At 35.7% G+C, this 20023-nt stretch overlaps 1 protein-coding gene across 1 annotated transcript; it reads left to right on the top strand.

The window, feature by feature from the left end:
• Positions 1–5451: 5451 nt before the first annotated feature.
• Positions 5452–19532, top strand: LOC102600287 (PHD finger protein ALFIN-LIKE 4-like). The gene is made up of 5 exons (XM_006338061.2): positions 5452–5619; positions 5861–5893; positions 7679–7907; positions 8293–8428; positions 18957–19532. Exons 1-5 carry the CDS (start codon positions 5523–5525, stop codon positions 19197–19199), a joined length of 738 nt encoding a protein of 245 aa, XP_006338123.1. The 5' UTR covers positions 5452–5522; the 3' UTR covers positions 19200–19532.
• Positions 19533–20023: the final 491 nt, after the last annotated feature.

Below are 20023 nucleotides of genomic sequence, written 5' to 3'. Positions count from 1 at the left end.
AAAAGAGGTAATTGAAGGTGGTGAAGAAGAAAAAATCGATATTGATACTTGTGGTGGTGATATTTAGTGTTGGGTGACAAAGAAGAAGAAAAATTGAAGGTGATATATTGGTGGTGAAGAACAAAATCAATAGTGAAGGTGAGACCAGATATGATTTTCCGATTAAATGAGAATTGAAAATGGGTGAGATTAGTGATGAAGATGACATAATTATTAGAGAATTAAAATAATTAATTAGGAATTAGTTAGAGTAAAATATAGTTAACAAACGAAAAGTTAATTAACAAAGAAAAGAAAACCAAAAATTATGATTTATGACATGACACTGACGTAGCGCTGATGTGGAAGCGAGCACCACATAATGTGAGAGAGGTGTTACACGTCTCAGGTTGGTAATAAATTCACTTTTGAGTAGTTAAGGTGTGTAATAGGTCACCATGATAGTTTAAGCGTGTAACTAACCTTTTGAGACAAGTTCAGGGGGAAATCTATGCCTTTTCCCTTTATACAAATCAAAATACTCTCTCTTTTATCACACCCACTAATCTATCTCCTAAAACCTCTCACTTCCCCTTAAATAACTCAACCAAATTCAAATTCAAATTCAAATTTTGAAAATTTCATTCCTCCCTCCTAATCAATAGATGCATTCAAACCATGGATGAACAATCTCCATAAAAGTAAAAGAAACCTCTTCTAGTAACAATGACTCAAAAATACATGTGAAAGACGATTCTAGTGTAATGAACCAACAAGAATTTGTAGATTTCAAGGTACTTCTATTTTTTATTTTTTTTTATTTGTATAAGTATAGTTAAATTCAATAGTTTTTTTTTTTTGTGTATGAGCATTCAATTGAGTTGCATTATGACTTGTTTGTACATAATTACATAAGTTTAAGCCACATATGTATAAAACAATATTTATACAATATATCAGTTATAGTTGTACAATTCCAACATTTGTTTAAATATACAGTTAAATTCATTAGGTTTTCTCTAAATGAGTATTTAATCGGTTTCCATTATGCCTTAGTTGTATATGTTACATAATTTGTAGACACGTGCATAAAACAACAATTATAGTTATACAATCTCAAAATTGTGTATAAGCATATCTGTTTTTTTTTTTTATATATATCTAATATAACTTGTACACATACATTTTTCATAATAACATCTAATATTTTTGTACAACTAATTATATTAATGTTATTTATTTAGGAAGTCCAGTTTATGGTCAAAGAATGTCCAAAGGATGCCCCACATATGCAAGAAGAATAAGTCATATTTGGTAAGGAATTCTAATTAGATTTAATAACCATGAATTAAGGGATCGTTTTCATTTTTACAACCGAAATTGCCGCACATTTAACTAAATTAACTTAATAACCAATTTATATAATTAATTAAAATCAACCTAATTATACAAACGAAAGCTCTTTAGCTACTAAAACTATAGCTACACTATTTAAATAGGCAAACTCTAGCTATGAAGGCCTATTATGTTTCACATCTTAGCTATTTGTGAATTTTTCTCTCTATTTTACAAGAGTGTGTCTCTTTTGCAGTTCAAGTCATTTTCTTACTTGGGAGAAGAGAAAATATTTATTTTCCACGTGGGTTCTCGACATAAGGGTGTTTACAGATCAATTGGGTCGGTTATTGATCAAAATTAAATCAACTTAATCGGTTTTTAAACTTTCAAAATCAAACCAAACCAATTATAATATAAATTTATCGATTTGGTTGTTATTGGTTTCAATTTGATTTGGTTCGATATTCGTTTATTAACCATACACAAAAATAAAGGAAATGATTCATTCAAAATGGGAAAAAAGTGATAACAATCTATTCAAAACGAAAATAGTTAGAATGACTATATTATAGAATTTACAATCACTAAATTTATAGTGAATAAAGCTTCAAAATTCACCATTTTTGTCTAGAAGGAATAAATAATGACATTTCCAGTCACACCTAGAATAATAAATTTTGATGAAAATGTATATAGGATCTTTAAAACTGTTTGTAAAAACAATATATTATGTATGTATAATCATATATATATATAAGAGAACTCTAGGCCCGCCTACGTGGCACCACCACAAACCAGGTTTCCCTTTTCATTTATTTATTTCCAAAACTAATCTTTCCCTTTCATGAAAAGTTGTGACTTTTTTGAAGAGTTATCACTTTTTATGAAAAGTTGTGACTTTTATGAAAGGTTGTGACCTTTCCGAAAGGTTGTAACTTTTCCAAAGAGTTGTGACATTTATGATAAGGCACAATAAGCATTTAATCACACTATCATTTGTTGTCTATAAATAGAAGACTTTCCTCTCATTTTAAAACAACAAAAATTCTGAACTTCTTTTTTTTCTGCACAATTAAATATTTGTGTACTTTGCTCATGTTGAGCGGTTCACTGACACCATTGTTCTTGTATCAATACACTAGTGAATAGAATCGTTCCATCCTGAGAGGATCTATTCCTTTAAACCTCAGGTACTAGAGAGAGATAATTTTCTTAAAGGGCCGGACACTGTGCATTCAATGAGCTCGAATTTTTCCTTTCTATTATATTTTACTATTACAGATCCTGATATGTATTTTACAGTCATTAATTTATGCTTATGATATTAATTGTTGTTTTTGAGTACATGTTTTAAACTTCTTTTTTTATGTTTCTGCAAATTTATTGTTATAAGTATTTGTTAGTATGAATTAAATAGTGCACGTTAATTGAGTATTCACACAAGTTTTCTCTACTGAAATTGTTGAAGGTACAATAAAAAAACTCCTTAAAGATCTATACTACCATCTCTTGAAGAAAAAAATCAAATTTGGTATGCCATTGTAAGGACATAAAGACCTTAAAAATTTTATCGCACCTTGATGTGCGAAATGAACCAGGAAAAGTAAAACAAAAAATTAATAAACTTTTGACATGAGTTCAAGGATGTGCCAGATGACCTATAGAGGAATATGACTAGACTTCAGTCTCTTTTAATCCCAAAGACATAGATACCTACAAAATAAATTAATTGCTCATATTCAATATGAAGTATGGACAGATTCTCAAGTTTACTGCAAGTTGTAAATACTTTTCCTGAAGTAATAAATGTGTTTCTTTACCATGTGATAAACGCTCAACTACACCTCATCCAATACTAGGTGTAGGCGATCGTAATCTAGTATAAAGTCCAACGAAGAGTTGGGGTCGAACCCATAGGGAGCGGTACAAGTTCGAATTCAGTTACGAAGTTACAAAGTGGTCTAATCGGTCAGAGGAATAAAAATTATCGAAAACATTTAGATAAGTCGAAGGAGTGATACGAATGTCAGATGGGGGGTTTGATTTGTCAATTAACAACTATAACATTTACGAAAATAGGGAAATCAATAAGTAGAGAGGAATTTTTGGGGATGTGATCAATTATAGACTAATTTCGCTATATGAATAATTGGAGTTTACTAATAGTTGCTGAATCTCAGTGGGTAGGCTAGACTATAGATGCAATAGCTTTCTCTTGAACAATCAAGCGAGTTCTCTCGAACCTCGACAAATTTAACACTATAAACAACCCAAAACCTCAATTTATGTACTCTCTCGAGCTAGATAGGTAGAATTGAGTAAAGAATTCGCTCTCTCGAGCTGAACCCACAACAACCCAATAACTACAATCATCAATTGAAAACCTTAGTTCTAAACTTCTTTCTCGAGCAAGCCCAGAACACTGAGTTAGAATTGCATTTGCAACTACAATTCATAGATTAATACATAGCTATCAGTTAAACCCACTTCAATTAATCATTTAAATCAGTAAATAACAATACCCATACGCTAATTAAAACTGATAATCACATGATCACACCCCAAGAATTGGAGTTTTAGCGCCACACATCATAAATAGAAAGAAACAATTCCCAATTATGTTAGCCATGAACTGGGTAATGTTTCCCAAACCTCTACAATGCTTCAAATCAACTTAATTCAAAACCCAATTGAAAATTCCTCAAAACCAAGTCTCAAAAGCTCTAAGTTCTACAATGAAAAACTCTGGGAAAAACTGGATATGACTCTTCCTTTCAACTCCTTCTCAAATTTCAATTTATAGTTTCCCAATTTTTGATCTTCAGGACCATTAGGTGAAGTAAGTCGAGCATTGCCGACCAAGTCGGTGACATGCCCATTGCTCCATTCCATCGCCGATTTGCCTTGGCTTTTTATCCTCATGATTCTGTGACTTTAGGCGAGCTGGATCGAGGTCAACGATCCGTTCGGCGGTGCGCCGACCGTCAATTTCCATCGCCAAGTAGGTTCTTCCCCAAGGCTGGCATGTTGGAACTTTTGGCGAGCTAAAGAGCCACTCGGCGGCTCGCCGATTGGTCTTGGCGATCACCAGGATTGCCTTTCTTCAACTTCTTTAGTTTTTTCGCTCCTTTTTGTCCGGTAATGTCCTTGCCTTGCTCCTTAGCCTTCATTGCTGCAAATCATCACTTTATCATCAGTTTAAACTTTAAAGCATAAATTAGGCATTGAGGACAATAAAACTATGAAAACAAAGCCCTAAATGAGTCGAAATCTCAGACTCATAAGTATGTTGATTTTTAAAAAAACACCCAAACAAATTGAATAGTTTTGTATGATATTTTTCCCTTTCAAGTATATATAATAAGTTGAATTGCTATCCAATATGATACATTCTCCCTTTATTTTTTCATTTTAATAATTACTTATGATACATTGAAATGAGGAACTTTAAAATGGCATATGTAAAGCAAAAGGTAAGGTTAGAATTTCTACACGTTAGAATTAGAATATTTGTTCACTTTTCTCGACCTTTTAAAATTTATTTATTCCTTCACCAACAATTATTTGCTTATTAAAAAATTTAATATCTTAGGTTGATGTTCATTTGATTCCCCAAAATATTAAATAGTAACACTTCTGGGAAGCAAAATGATAAATTATAAAATTAAATTAAAGATGATTGATTGAATGATAGATGATAAGATGTTATAATTATCATTTTCTTTTACATTATTAATGTCCGTTACTACGTAATTTTGTATGTAAGATAACATAGTGTTTAAGTTGTAATGAATGATAAGTTTTTAAGTATTATTTTATAAATTCTGTGATATTGAATTTCTGTGCGAGACGCGGATAATTTTACTAGCAATAAAATATATGTATATAATTTATCGGTTCAGTTCGATTATTTCTTCAATTTTTTCGAACAAAATCCAACCCAAACAAAATACTATAGATTTTTAAAAATCTAAAACCAAATCCAAATAACATTGATCATCTAATCGGTTTGATTCAATTTTTCGATTTGAATTGATTTTTATCCAAATCGTAAACATCAAAATTGTGTTGAAGTGCATTACATTTACTACGGTACCCCTGTCATTCTAATTAATACTTTTTTATATTCTTTTCGTACCCAAAAAGTCGTTGAAATCACTGAAGTTGAAGGGGAAAAGCAGTCGCTGTGTGCACGGAAATCGGTCATGGAAGGAGGTGCACAGTATAATCCTCGCACTGTGGAGGAAGTTTTGAAGGATTTGAAAGGCCGTCGTGCCGGTTTGATCAAAGCCCTTACCACTGGTATACTTTCACTTTTTTTTCTTTCTCTCTCGCGCACACACCCGCATTCCCTTATCTACCAACTGCATGTTTATCCTACTAAATTTTTTTTGACACACAAAATTCTTCCTTTTCTGTGTTTAGAGAGTTCAATTTGTTCTTTCGCTTTAGAGTTTTTCATTTTAATTTTTTGAGTTTTGTTAGTGTTGTATTATTGTACGCTGTAATACTTTAGAGGTTTAATTTGGCCATTTTCTTGCAGATGTGGAGGAATTTTATCAGCAGTGTGACCCTGGTGAGTTAGGGATCTTTACGTTCTAGCCTGTTTAAAATAGAATTTGCATTTCCTGATTATTTATTTGGTACTGTTTTTGCTCAGAAACGGGTCCAATATTTTAGTTGATGCGTGGGGCTCCTTTGTGATGATGGGTGCCGGCTTATAATTACTAAATATATTCTCTTTGAAAATAAGAAATTAATTTGCTAATTTTCTGCTTCTAAATCTCACTGCATTATTGTTGTTTTAACGTCCTCTTTTTTCGTTTTGCTGACTTTTTTTATGTAGTTGCTCTTATGTTTTCATGAGTTCTGAATTGAAGTGTGATGATATGGAATTATGTGCTGTTCATTTAATAGATGGGTTCTATATGTAGATACATTGTTCTGATTAGTTATTTGAAGGGTAGCTTTGGAACAATGGTAAAGTTGTTTCCGTGTTACCAATAGGTCACGGGTTCGAGCCGTGGAACTAGCCAGTAATGCTTGCATTAGGGTAGGTTGTCTACATCACACCCTAGGGGATACGAGTCTTACCCGGACCCTGTTAATGCGGAATGCTTTATGCACCGGATTTCTCTTTTCTTTCTGCAATGATTTCGCTCAATTAAACCTTTTTATTGATGTCCCCAAGGGAAATGCCTGATACCCATTTAGGTTTTTGATCTTTCCTGCTCTGTCAGTAACTATTTGAAAAAAAAAACATTTTTCTTTGAGTGGAAGGATGCTATTTGCATCCGGAAATCTGGAAGAGGGGATGGGGAAGGAGGACAAATGAAATTATGGCCCTTTTTTTAAGTGGCTATATAGGTCATAGCTCATTTGTTCAGGCTGGTCATCTTAACTATATTTCCAAACACGTCTTTTTGAAGGATGATAATTTATTATTCAGGTCATTATTGTAGAAGAACCATCTGTTCACATTTTAATTCAACTCCTTTAATGCCTTTTGAAACTTTGAAAGGGATGTTCAAGAGCCTGCACAACACCCCCAACCCCTCTCATTTGTTTTCTTAGAATGGTGACCTCCTCTAACCTTAGGTTGAGTGTAATGTGATTCAGTTGACAATTACTAGTATGATGAGGGAAAAAAGTAACAAAGATTAACAGTGGAAGGTATATTTGAACACGTAAGTTTAGCAAAAAAAAATTTCCTGCAAAACTTGCCCGTCCACTAGACTTGATACTTATACATTGCTTGAGCTTGCCTGAAGATGTGTCAATTGTTTCCTTGCTGCCATCACTCAGTTGTTGTCACAAACTTGACTCCAGCTTCCAATGTTTGGGTGTTTTAAGTTGCAATATCTTGGAAGGTTAATTGTTCAACTTTCTTATATTGGGCTAGTTTATGGCTTGAAATGTTGATTGGTCCATGAATTTAGGGCGTAAAATCTGTCTAATATCTTTGGCTTGACTGCTAGGTTTTGTGCTATATTTATCATCTTAATGAGGTAAGCAACATCAAACTGTTTGTCCTATATTCCCCATGACAGTTTATGATTTTGGAAAATCTTATAGTTTTATGAATTCGATGAAAAGAATGCAATGTTGTTTCTCAGACAGAGCCTGGAATATCTTTTAGCCTAATAAGACTTCTGATCCTGGAATGTCTACCTTAGACAATTAAAACAGATGTTCAAATACTTTTATGTCTTTTTTTAAAAGATTTTTATGGTTAATTTAACATTTTATTTTATTGCTTAACTTTCTGAAAAATAGATTAGGTTATCTGAAACTTTTTGATGACAACTCAATCTTGAAATTTATTTTTGCTCTCTCTTTCTCTCTTATTAAAACCTTGCAGAAAAGGAAAATCTTTGCCTCTATGGATTTCCAAGCGAGCAATGGGAAGTCAATTTGCCAGCTGAGGAGGTGCCTCCTGAGCTTCCAGAGCCAGCACTAGGTATAAACTTTGCCAGAGATGGGATGCAGGAAAAGGACTGGTTGGCCCTAGTTGCTGTTCACAGTGATGCATGGTTGCTCTCTGTTGCCTTTTATTTTGGTGCCAGATTTGGTTTTGACAAAGCTGATAGGTACCATACACTTTGTTTTTTCTTGACAGATTTCACAGAAACAGTTGCATTGCCTTTTGCCTTCCTTTTCTGTGTGTATTCATTCTTCCTTTGATGAATCCCTTATCAAAGAAAAATAGAAAAAATTCCTTTGATGAATTTGTTATTGCAGTTCATCTGTTATATTTATTTATTGTGGACATATAGCCTACCAGGAGCTGGTTATTCTGTTAAGTAGCTAAGCAGTGTAACTCTGTAAAGCCCTTGTATGTGAATGGTCACAGGACTCAGGAGATGCATGTGCATGTGCATGCTCTGTTCATGACAGAAAAACAGTTATTTACTTATTTAACTAAATTGAAAAGCTTCTTGTTTTACCTAAACATTTTTGGTCTCTGTGATTCAGGAAACGCCTGTTCAATATGATAAATGAGCTGCCAACTATTTATGAAATTGTCACTGGAGCTGCCAAGAAGCAAGTAAAAGATAGATCATCAGTCTCTAATCATAGCAGCAACAAATCCAAGTCAAACTCTAAATTGGTACGACACTATCACTCTGAAACCCTCTACCCAAATAAAAATTGCTGCTTCTTTGATAACCATTACTTTGCAGTATTCACTTAAAAGATAGCAAGGCAAGTGGTAGTTTCTCATGAAATCCTTGGACTCTCGGACCATAGGGCACTAAATATTAACCTTGAAATTTAAGATTGTAGTATAAAAATAGATATCCCCAAAAAAAAAAAAAAGGGGGTTGTGGCCTGAAAGTATTGGTCCAGATATCAGCTATGGGAGTTGGGATTTGACCCACAGATATCAGATCCATCTTTTACTTGCTATTGTTTGTTTATATGTTTGTGAATTATTTACTTCAGCCTGAGGTGTAATTGGGGACTTGTATGCCTGACTTGTATTGTGTATGATGGCTCAGATGCGTTGTAATTAGTCTGAAGAGGACAATTATAGTGACTAGCACAATTTGTTGTATTAGATAGATAATATGGATGACTCAAGCATTTGTGCATTTTTCTCCTATAGTTGATATTGGTGAAATGGGGCCGAATCGAGTGGAACTGATATAGAGGATATAATATATGGCTCACCCCAACTAGTTTGAGAGTAAGGGTTAGATGACAGTGGCAGAACCACTTGGTAAAATATGGTGCACTTGAACCCATGCTCGACTAGAGCTGTAGAATATGTATACATATTTTGGTTAGAAATGGCTACATGTTATAAGATGCACCGATGTATACAACAAATAACATTTGTGGTCTTTCCTTTAGATGATATTGTTTTCTATTTTATCTTTTCCCTTATTACATATTATTCTCTTTTGTTTCTTTTCTATTATTCACTGGGTATGTTGTTGTTTCTTTTTCTTTTATCTCTTTCTTTCTGTTTTCCAATATGCTATTCCTTTTTCCTCTTTTCATCCTTTCTTTTCTCACAAGTTCATTTATCATCTTTCCTATGTCATTAATCATTGATATATAAACGACTTTTACATAATTTGATAATTTTAGAAGTTCAAATAGTTGACATATAAAAGTACTTTTTCTCGAAAAAGAAAAACAAAATTTTCTGTCTTTTCTCTTTCGTCCAATTCCATTCCGATAGCGTTCAAATATTAATTAGTTTGTTATCTCTGAACTTGCAAGTATGATATCCAATTCCCAGATTCGTTCCTCTCCTATCGCTAGTATAGGTGCACCCTTCTTCTTGAAAGCCTAGATCCGCTTTTGTTAGTTGATAGGTGAATTCAGGAAAAAGAACTAAATTTGTAAATTTTGTATTTCAATAAATTGATCCTAATGGGACAAAATCTAGAAAAAATCTATTGGATTAAAAGATATCAGCAGAAAAGTACCTCAATGGTCACACAAATTAATCACCAAGTTGGAACAAAAATCAAGTGAATATCACGAGGGCGTACCACTTAAATTCATAGGAAGCCAAATTTGTAGTGATTTTTAGTAGTCAACAAGCATAATAAAGATTATAAGGATCCTGATGAAGTGATTATTAATTTGGTCTCTGCCTGTTATCATATGTTGCATGGATATGAGTGCATATATTAGATGTGGGTGTGAATCTAGAATTTGAATTTTTTCCTAACCTTTATCTTAGATTTTGGAGGGTATGAATAGGAGTACAAGTACATTGTTGAGGTACGACTAATAAATTGTGTTTTTTTATTTATTTTATAAACAGTGATTTTGTGTTATATCTAGAAAAGTACTTGGGTAGTACTGAAACCATATTTACAAAATGGACTCTAGAATGCTTCTATCTCTGTCTATAGTGAATCAAGTACATCAATAATAGACATAGAACCATTAGAGTATAACTGGTTACACCAAAAACAGAACAGTAAGATAAAGTTAAGCTTGATCCTCTGCACTTCATTTTCTACACCTTCATAGCATCTGGTGTTCCTCTCCTTCCACACTGTCCACCAGATGAATTCTGGGTTGAGTTTCCACCTACACCTAGTTTTAGCTATTGCTCCTACTTCATCCTAGCTTCTCAGAACTTCAGAAACCTTGATTGGCATGACCCATGTTAGGCTTTTAAGGTTAAAATAATGCTCCATAACCTGCCTGTGAACTTGCAAAAAGAAATAAGTGGATGACTGTCTCGACAATCTCCTTACACAAAAAACACCTTGAACACATGTGAATTCCCCTCTTCATTAGATTATCCAGTGTAAGCATAACTCCCCTTGCTAATAGCCATATTAAACAGGAGACTTTATATGGAATTTTGACTTTCCATAGCCAGTTGAGAATCTGATAGTTGGACTGATTCAATTGATGATAAGCAATATTGACCTTGTATACCCCTTCAATATTACCTTGCCACCATAGAGTATCCTCTCCTGTTTGGAGACCTGAGAACTAGCTCAAAGTGTTGAGGAAATCAGTAACTCTGTTGATTTCCCAGTCATTCATCTGTCTTCTAAAACTGATATTCCATCCTTCGTTTAGATTCTCTTCAAATTTATCCTCTTGCATGTTATCTCTCCTCAAAACTTGTGTAATTGTATCTTCCGCAATTTGCAGAGGGTTTTCCACCAATTCCTCACTTTGATTCACCATCATCTCCTGTGCAGTATTTTGTTCTGTAGAAATCTATCTCTATTGAGTATTGACTGAGTTGAATTTGTTATAAATAACAAAGCTTGTCTGATCAGGCCCATTTTCCACTTCAATTAAATACCCTTCCATGGGCTTCTCTAGGCCCAATTCAGAGCTCTTCATTAAAGAAGGCATGTGACTCTCACATGACTTATTTGAGCCCCCTTTTCCAGCTGTCATCTGAACCTTCCCCACATGTTCTTCTATACAAAAATCCCTTAAATTTAGGGATTCTTGTACTGAATCACAGAGATTGACATAACTTTGTTTACCCTCTTGTCCAAAGTTTGACCTAGATTTTCCAGTGGTACAACATGCCTTTTCCGGCGACATTTCGCACCTCAGTTTGCTATCAGTCCATGCAGGGAAGTGACATCTTATTCCTTCTTGTGCTATTGACACCTCTTGTGGTATGCTTCTGCCGTTGTTTGCAACCAAAATTCTCGTCCATGTCATGTGGTTCTTCAACTTTGTCTCATCTTCAGTAGCGCTATCTAGCAACCACAAAGTTGTCCAATTTCTTCGAAAACTTGGTGCGTCCAAAGGTGTAGAGGAACACCCCACGACTTGATCCAAGTTTCTTTGATCATCGTGGTGTTTGGAAAGCAGCCAAGCACCGGACTCCACCATTCTAGGTTAAAACCTAGTTTTTTCCACTTTCATTGGCCTTGCAGTGTCTATTCTGCCATGAACCTATTGGGGAATACAAAAAGGAACATATCTCCATATAGCTCTATGTTGACCTCAAAGGTCTTCTTCCACTCGGATGATGATCATCTTCTGCTCTCAGATGAAGAAGGTTTTTCTTTAATTGCCTTAGCCAGGTACCCAAAATGAGGCACCTCTTCAACAGTCCATCCTTTTGCCTATCTCAAGTGCTTTCCATCTCTGTTTGAAATCCATTTACTATCATACAGTCTTTGAATATGGATAGTAGGATTCTTCTAGTCTTGAGGTATTGGCTGTCTTTTTGAGCATTTAATGAGAGCATTTAATGACATTCTCCATCTTAAAAGCTAAATCGTACCATCCAACATTCAAGACTGGTTCTGGAATAATAATTACTGATCTTCCCCCAGCATTTGAAGATAATGGTTATAACTTATATATCTCCCATATTCATTATGTTTCCTCGTACAAGAATACTCTTCTTTTCTGTCAGCAAACTTCCACCTCCTTATGCTCTTCTTTTGATCAGTTGATGCTTCTCTTATCAAGAAACATATCCAGTCCATCACCTTGCTGCTAACAGTTGATCTTCTCATCATCCTTCGCCTCCTCTCCACCCATTCATACCGAACAGATCCATTTGAACTCCATTTGGTAATGTCAAATGATTTGAATCCCGAATTGAAATATATTGTGTTAATATGTTTTCCCCCATATCTGTCAGAGAGCAGGAATAGAAAAGGAAAGAAAGTAGACTACGGTAGAAGGAGATAACTGTGAAAGAGGAAGAGAGATGGTAGTTCTCAGGCGACCTATCAGAAAGAGTAGGAGAGAGAATTTTTGGGAAATGTGCCAGGGAGCATATATGTGACTTGTATAGCCTGAAAGTATTGCAATAAATACACATCAAATTGTATTATATATATATGTATTGAAAGTCACCCATGTTTATTGACCAAATTCGGTGTGTATCTAACATTCACAAGTCACACCCAAATCATGTTGGAACGACGTGAGTGAATAAATGGTTTTGGATGATTCGTGTAACATAGTGTTATCCAATGTGGTTAGGGAAATCTACACAAGCCTTTTAAGCTGATAAAACATTGATTTTTCTTTCTATTTGAAGCATGGAGGCTTATTTGATCTACTATGTAGTACCAAATGTGTTGAGGCAGTGTTATTTATTGAAGGCCATCGTTTTGTTGCTTATAGCGATGTTAAACAAGGGGTTATGCTTAGGGTAAAGCCATGCATTTCATTAAAGTGTGTGTGTCAAACAATGGTGAGACGATCCCAACAAGAAGCAGTTGGTGCTTTGAATCTCAACATTGAAGAGTTGGAGTAATGTTGACATTATTGTGTATTTGGGTACTAGCATTACTTTTTTTTTTTTTTTTTTTTTTTTTTTTTTGAGAAGGTAACAGTGTACTAGCATTACTTATTCCAATTGTAATTTGATCATTACAAAGACAACAACATACCCAATGTAATCCCACAAGTGGGATCTGGGGAAGGTTGGATCTTACCCCTACTTTTGTGAAGTAGAGAGGTTGTTTTTGATAGACCCTCGGCTCAATAGAAGAATTATAGAAAAATAATTGCAAGAACAATATGAAAACGAAATAGCAATACCAAAGCAGTTAGAAAAAATAGTTGTAGCAAAAGAGGCAAAATAGGCGCAAACAATGAACCAACTGTGACAATAAAATGAAATAAAAGGCATTACTCACATACTAAATAGTAATTCTACTAATAAAGAAAAAAGTAGTAGAGAAGACTAAGCCTCGACTCTCCCCCTTAAAGGTGCCACGATAGAGACTAACCTTCAATTGTTGTCCTTGACCTCCAAACTTTCCTATCTAGGATTATGTCCTTAGACAGTTGGAGTTGAGCCATGTCTTGTCCAATCACCTCTCACCAGTTCTTTTTTGGCGTACCTTTCCTAACACCCATTATGACCAACTTCTCACACCTCCTAGTTGGTGCATTTGCGACTTCTCTACACATGCCCGAACCATCTCAGCCTAGCTTCCATCATCTTGTCCTCCACGGAGACCACTCGGCCCCAAATATCTTCATTCCTAGTCATATCCCTCTAGTATGCCACACATCCATTTATGGATCCTAATCTTCGTTACCTTCCATCTTTTGAACACGAGCATTCTTGACTAGTAGCACACTGCCCCTTACACCAATGTAGGTCTAACCACCGCCTTGTAGAACTTACTTTTATGCCTTGGTGTCACATTCTTATCACACAAAACTCTAGAAGCGAGCCTCTATTTTGCCTATCCAACTCCAATATGGTACACTACATCCTCGTCAGTCTCTCATGTACCTTGTATTATAGACCCAAGATACTTTAAATTCCCTCTCCTAAGAAAGCTTGTGTATCAATCTTCATCTCCACTTTCGCCCCTTGTGCTATGTCACTAAACTTGCACTCCAAGTGCTCCGTCTTAGTCCTGCTTAATCTAAAACCTTTAGGGGTCGTTTGGTAGGAAGTATTAGGAGAAATAGTCCATGCATTATGTATGGTATTATTTAGTACTATGTTTGGTAGGAATTTTGGACCTATGTATAACTAATTCATGGATGGTATTATGTGATGTATAACTAATACCTTACATTTGGTGGTATTAGTAATACATAGGATTTAATACCATTGAATTAACTATGTAAAGACAAAAATACTTCTCAAATCCTTTTAATCACTTTATTTATTTTCTTGATTTTATGTTTTATATTTGTATTAGTAAATTTATTTAAATAAATTAGCTTACAAATTTTATTATTTAGAGAAAGTTGTTTGTTGCTAAATAAATCTAATACAAATTAGTACAATATTTGAAATGTAAGTTGTTTAACATTTACTAAGTGGAAAGGCAAATATATCACCATATGACATTTGTAATCTTAATTGAATGTATTATTTGTTGATATATATATATATATATATATGTGTGTGTGTGTGTGTGGTTTTCTAATTATTTGTATTTTGAATAATTTATAAAATTGCATACATATTAAAACTACAACTTGCAATTTTTATGTGTAAATGTAGATGGTTTATTTGATTTTACTTTTGTTTACTGTTTTCTCGGTTTTAAAAGTAGATGGTCTATTTTTTTTTAAAATTGAAAATTGACGTTTTGTGAGTCAATTTATTAAGATGACAATTATTTACCCTCAAATAATTCAAGTGAGAAAATAGCAAATTTGACAACAAAATTGCTCTTCTCCTAGCTAATTATAAGGTCATAAAAAATAATAATATTGTCCGATAATTATCAACGTTGACCTAATTACATGAAATAGAAAATCCCATAATAACTCAAGGGTATTATTGGAAAGAGGTTTTTTGTAGAGTTTTAATCCAAACACAAGATGAGGTGGGAAGCAATGCATCAAAGACTTGATAAAAAATAAACTTTGCATTACTTATCCCTACACTACCAACCTCTGCATTACTAATCTTTGCACTACTAATCCCTGCATTATTAATCTTTGTACCAAACAACCCTTTAGGCTCTAGGGTCTGTCTCCAAACTTCTAGCTTCTCATAAACTCTAAGATTCTTGTCTGGCTCAATCACTTTTCCTTTCTCCATCTTATGAATTGCCCCCTCAACCTCCACATACTTTATGGTCCTACAATACCTAAAATTCCCTCATGGAGTGCTCTTAACTCTCCCAGCACAAGCACAATAACCCTGTCCTCTTTTCTTTCAATAGCTTATGAAAATATGTATGTCATCTCTATCTAATGAGTGCATCTTTACCAAAACTTAGTCATTCTCGTGTTTGATAAAGTTCACTAGGTCCAGATCATGAGCTCTCCTCTCTCTTGTCTTGACGAGCCTATACAACTTCATGTCACCACCCCTGTCTGTACCTTCGATCTCTTTACACAAGTGTTCAAATGCTGGCATTTTAGCCACTGTAAGCGCTAACTGTGCTTCCTTCTTAGCCATCTTATATCTCTCCCTATTCTTCCTATTGTCCTCCTCGTCTATGCTTTCCACGACACCTTATACGCATCCTTCTTGTCCTCTCCTTTCTCTTGGACCTCTCCATTTTACCACCATTCCCCTCTAAGACCACCTAACTTACCCCTCGAGAAATGCAGCCGATTGTCCTAGTCCACATCTATTTGCAACCCTGCTACTCTCCCAAGCCCTCATAGCCATCAATTTCTTCCCCAACTCTCGGACATTGGGAATAGTCAAGCCTTCCCATTTAAACCTTGGTTGGCCATAAACAATCCTCTTCTTCCTCTTCATCTTGATGTGTAAATCCATAACCTTGAGCTTATGCTGAGTAGTTAGGTTCTCACTCTGAATAACCTTGCACTCCTTGCATATACCTTTATCACTCCTCCTAAGGAGTAGGTTATCTATATGAGTCTTAGTTACCCCACTATAGAAGGTCACCAAGTGCTCCGCTCTCTTCTGGAAACTCAAATTTGCAATGACCATGTCAAAAGCTTTCGTGAAATCCAAAACGCAACTCCCCCCGCGTTCCCTTCTCCGAAGCTGAAACTGCCATGAACATCTTCGTATCCTCTTGAAGTGCTCCCTATGTGTCCATTGAAATAACCTCCCACAAAAATCTCCTCGGTGTGCGGGTTACCTCTCACCACCTCATCCATCTCCTCTTAGAAGCGCTTCTTAACATCCTCGTTCAAACCCACTTCACTATGTTAAAAGTCGCCCCACCCACAACTAGCTTAAAAGTCATTATTTCTATCGTTCACTTTCTTAACCTCAACCATGCTCCTGAGATCCATATCTACTGAAATGCTTACGCTATTCCTATCCTTTGAAACCTCTTGCGTACCACAACTTAAAACCGTCTACATCCCTCGACTTGGGTCTCACCCATCTAGTTTCCTGAACACAAGCTATGTTGATTTTCGTGTTCCTGAGAATCTTCACTAACTCTATCGACTTCCCCCTTAAAGTGCCTATGTTTCAGGACCCAACTCTCAACCTAGGAGCTCCCTTGGTACCCTTTCCACTTCACACCCCCAACCCCAACCCCAACCAAGGACAGGTCTACCATCAAATCCCGAAGCCACTAACATCGGTTATACATAAGGACAAGAATTGAAACTAGAATGCAAGAATCAAATGCTATCTAGTACTAAATTAAAGTGCTACAGAAGAACACAAGAGAACCTTATGGTGTGGGTGCATGGAGATCAATTAGAAGCTTGTGGCCACAAATGGAGACAAATTTATATATCAAGGTCGGAAGTGGCACTAAAACAAAATTTTGGAAGGATGTTTGGATAGACCAATCCCCTCTTAGGGATCTCTTTCCAGATCTTTTTCAAATCTGTGGAAATCCCAATGCTAATGTTGGCGAATGCTGGACTGAACAGGGTTGGGATCTAGTTTTTAGGAGACTTCTCAATGATTGGGAGGTGGAAAGGGTGGCTGAGATACTAGGGATGGCTAGGTGGAGTGAACATAAATGCAAATGCCACAGACAGGATGTTGTGGAAGCACAACAAAGATGGTCTTTCCTCAGTCAACAGTGCTTACAGGAGGTCTCCAGATGATGGCAGGGAGACCAAAACACCTTGGAACTATTTTTGGAAGGGGGATATTCCTACAAAAGTGAAATGCTTCACTTGGCTAGTGATAAAGAGAGCTTGTCTAACACAGGGAGTACTTCAGAAGAAGGGTAGACAGCTGGTCCCTAGGTGTTTTTTATGCAATTTGACAAGTGAAACTAACAGCCACCTTTTCTTGCATTGTAATTACACTGCTCAAATCTGGAATTTGTTCCTTAGTATTTCAAATCTGAATTGGACAATGCCAGAACGTACATCAAACGTGTTGAAGAGCTGGGTAAGGAGAGGAGGCACCAAGAGTCAGAAGAGATGGTGGAGGTTAATACCATCATGTATATGGTGGTCAGTTTGGAAGGAAAGGAATAGTAGATGCTTCAAAAATAGATCCAATTCCATACACAAGGTCAAATGGAATTGTATAGTATCTCTACTTTTTTGGTGTAAACAGGTGTGTATGGTAGATACAGATCAGATTGTAGATTTGTTAGGAAGTTTGTAATTGACCCTCTTTGGTGGTGGCCAGCATGCCCTTAATGCTGAAGAATACAACCTTACCAGTTTCAAAAATAAATAAATACTAAATCAAAGTAATATACTGCAATGTAGGTAAGCACACAGTAAAACAGAGTTGTTCCAGGAGAACAAGAACTTTAAAGAAGCTAAGAACTGAAACTAAGGGCAAGAATCAACAATACAGCAGGAAATGAAATCAAATAATATAACAAAATAAAGCAACTAAGGTGGTTCACAAACACGTAGCTATTCAATAAATGAGGCAGTAAGCAATGACAATTGTGTTAAATGTAAATATAGTTGAGAGTCGAGACGGAACCTGTTTTGCGCTTGAAGGACACAGGAAACCTGGTTTTGGTAATCGCCAGAGTTTGCTGCTGGTGTTATCTGAAGGTTGTTGGTGATCTGTCCCGGCAGATCTGTTCCTTTATGGCTAAATCTGGACGCCGGTGGAGGAGGATGGTTGGAACCCTAAACCGGCTGGTACTCGCTGGTGGTAAGATGGACGGAGGAAGATGACAAGGGGTTCTTGTGGGAGTAAGTTAGGCTTAGGCTTCTATGTTGCTGTGTAAGTTGCGACTTGTGGGAGTGAGTTGGGCTTCTGGTTTTGGTGATGTAGTAGGCAATAAGTAAATGATGAAGAGGGTGCACCGTGTGGGGTGTATGCTTATGCCTGTAGTTTAAAGAGGGGGCACCGTGTTTAGAGGCAAGACGGAAGTTTTCAATATTTAAGCTATATTTTAATACTGACATATAGTTCAGTTGGTTTGAATGTTGTGTTTTCACAATTATACTTCGTGTTATTCTTTTTTAATTAAAATATGATTTTCATTTTACTGAATTTGGTCTTCATTAATTTTCGGGTCAAAGTGCCTTGTAAATTGAAGTTGTATTTATTTCGAGTTTGCTTTTTATTCTGTAAGTTTTACTATTTCCTTAGCTTTGGTCCTCATGTTGTGTTCCCATCACTTTATCTATGTTTTCTTCACCCCATGCACCAGGTTTTGTTCATTTATTTGATACTAGACTCTGTCTCCTGCCATACATTTGCCTGATTATTATAGATAAACCTTTAAAGGCAGTTTCATGGCTTGAGTACAGTTCTTTATGCATGCATTGACTTACACCTAGGTGTATTGACATAGTTTCGCATTGAAATCCAGGGTAAATATGCAAAGGTTGAAGTAAAAGATGAGGAAGATGGATTAGATGAAGAGGAGGAAGAGCATGGTGATACCCTCTGTGGGGCATGTGGTGAGAATTATGCTTCAGATGAATTCTGGATTTGTTGCGACTTATGCGAGAGGTGGTTCCATGGGAAGTGTGTGAAGATCACACCTGCGAAGGCTGAGCATATAAAGCAGTACAAATGTCCATCATGCAGCAACAAGAGGCCACGCCCTTGACATCCTGTTGAATTTTCTGAGTTCCACCGTTATATTTGTCTCATGTAGGACTCAGCACAATGCCATATTACGTACATTAACATGTGGCATGTTCATCCAAATCTGGTCGTTGCTCTTTGTTTTTTTGGATAATCTACTAGGTAAAATTGCTACGGTACTCCTCCATTTGACTCTAAATTGGAGGACATAGGGATCTTCTTGTAGGAAAGAATCTTGCCGTGATTAATGCTAACTTGTGTAAAATTTAGCTGTTGAACCATTTGGACCCTGATGTTTGATTTTGAAAATTGTGTTAATCTTGCTGGTATGAATCGATTTTGAATGTTTCTATGAGTTTTTGCGGTTGCAGCTTGTGATCTAGTTGACTAGGCATATAATAGGTAACGTAAAATAAAGATGAAGTAATAATGAATTATAGGAGGAGAATGAGTTTGAGCGTGAGATGCGAAAGGTGCTAGTGTTGGTTCCTTAGATGCATCATATATCTATTTCTGTTATTATCTCTATCTGCTATGCTACTTTTGTGGGTTATCAACTACTTAATTAGATTATGTATTGTCCATTTAAGATTGTGTAATATAATAATCTAGCTGTGTTCACCCACTTTGATTTGTCCAGAAGAACCTCTCTTGTTGGTATAGACTATAGAGTCATTTACATACCTAAACAGGAGCTATGGATAAGAATGAATATAAAGCAAAAAGAGAGGTCTCTGTCAGCTGGAGATAGTCCTGTCACCTGTGTAACGATTTCCTTGCACAATCTGTCTGCTAAAGAAGTTCCTCTATGAAATCTACTGATCACATTTCTGTCTCTCCAAAACA

Source organism: Solanum tuberosum, unplaced genomic scaffold (assembly GCF_000226075.1).
Source record: "Solanum tuberosum cultivar DM 1-3 516 R44 unplaced genomic scaffold, SolTub_3.0 scf00002, whole genome shotgun sequence".
Taxonomy (NCBI): Eukaryota; Viridiplantae; Streptophyta; class Magnoliopsida; order Solanales; family Solanaceae; genus Solanum; species Solanum tuberosum.
This window is presented reverse-complemented; position numbering and strand designations above follow the sequence as displayed.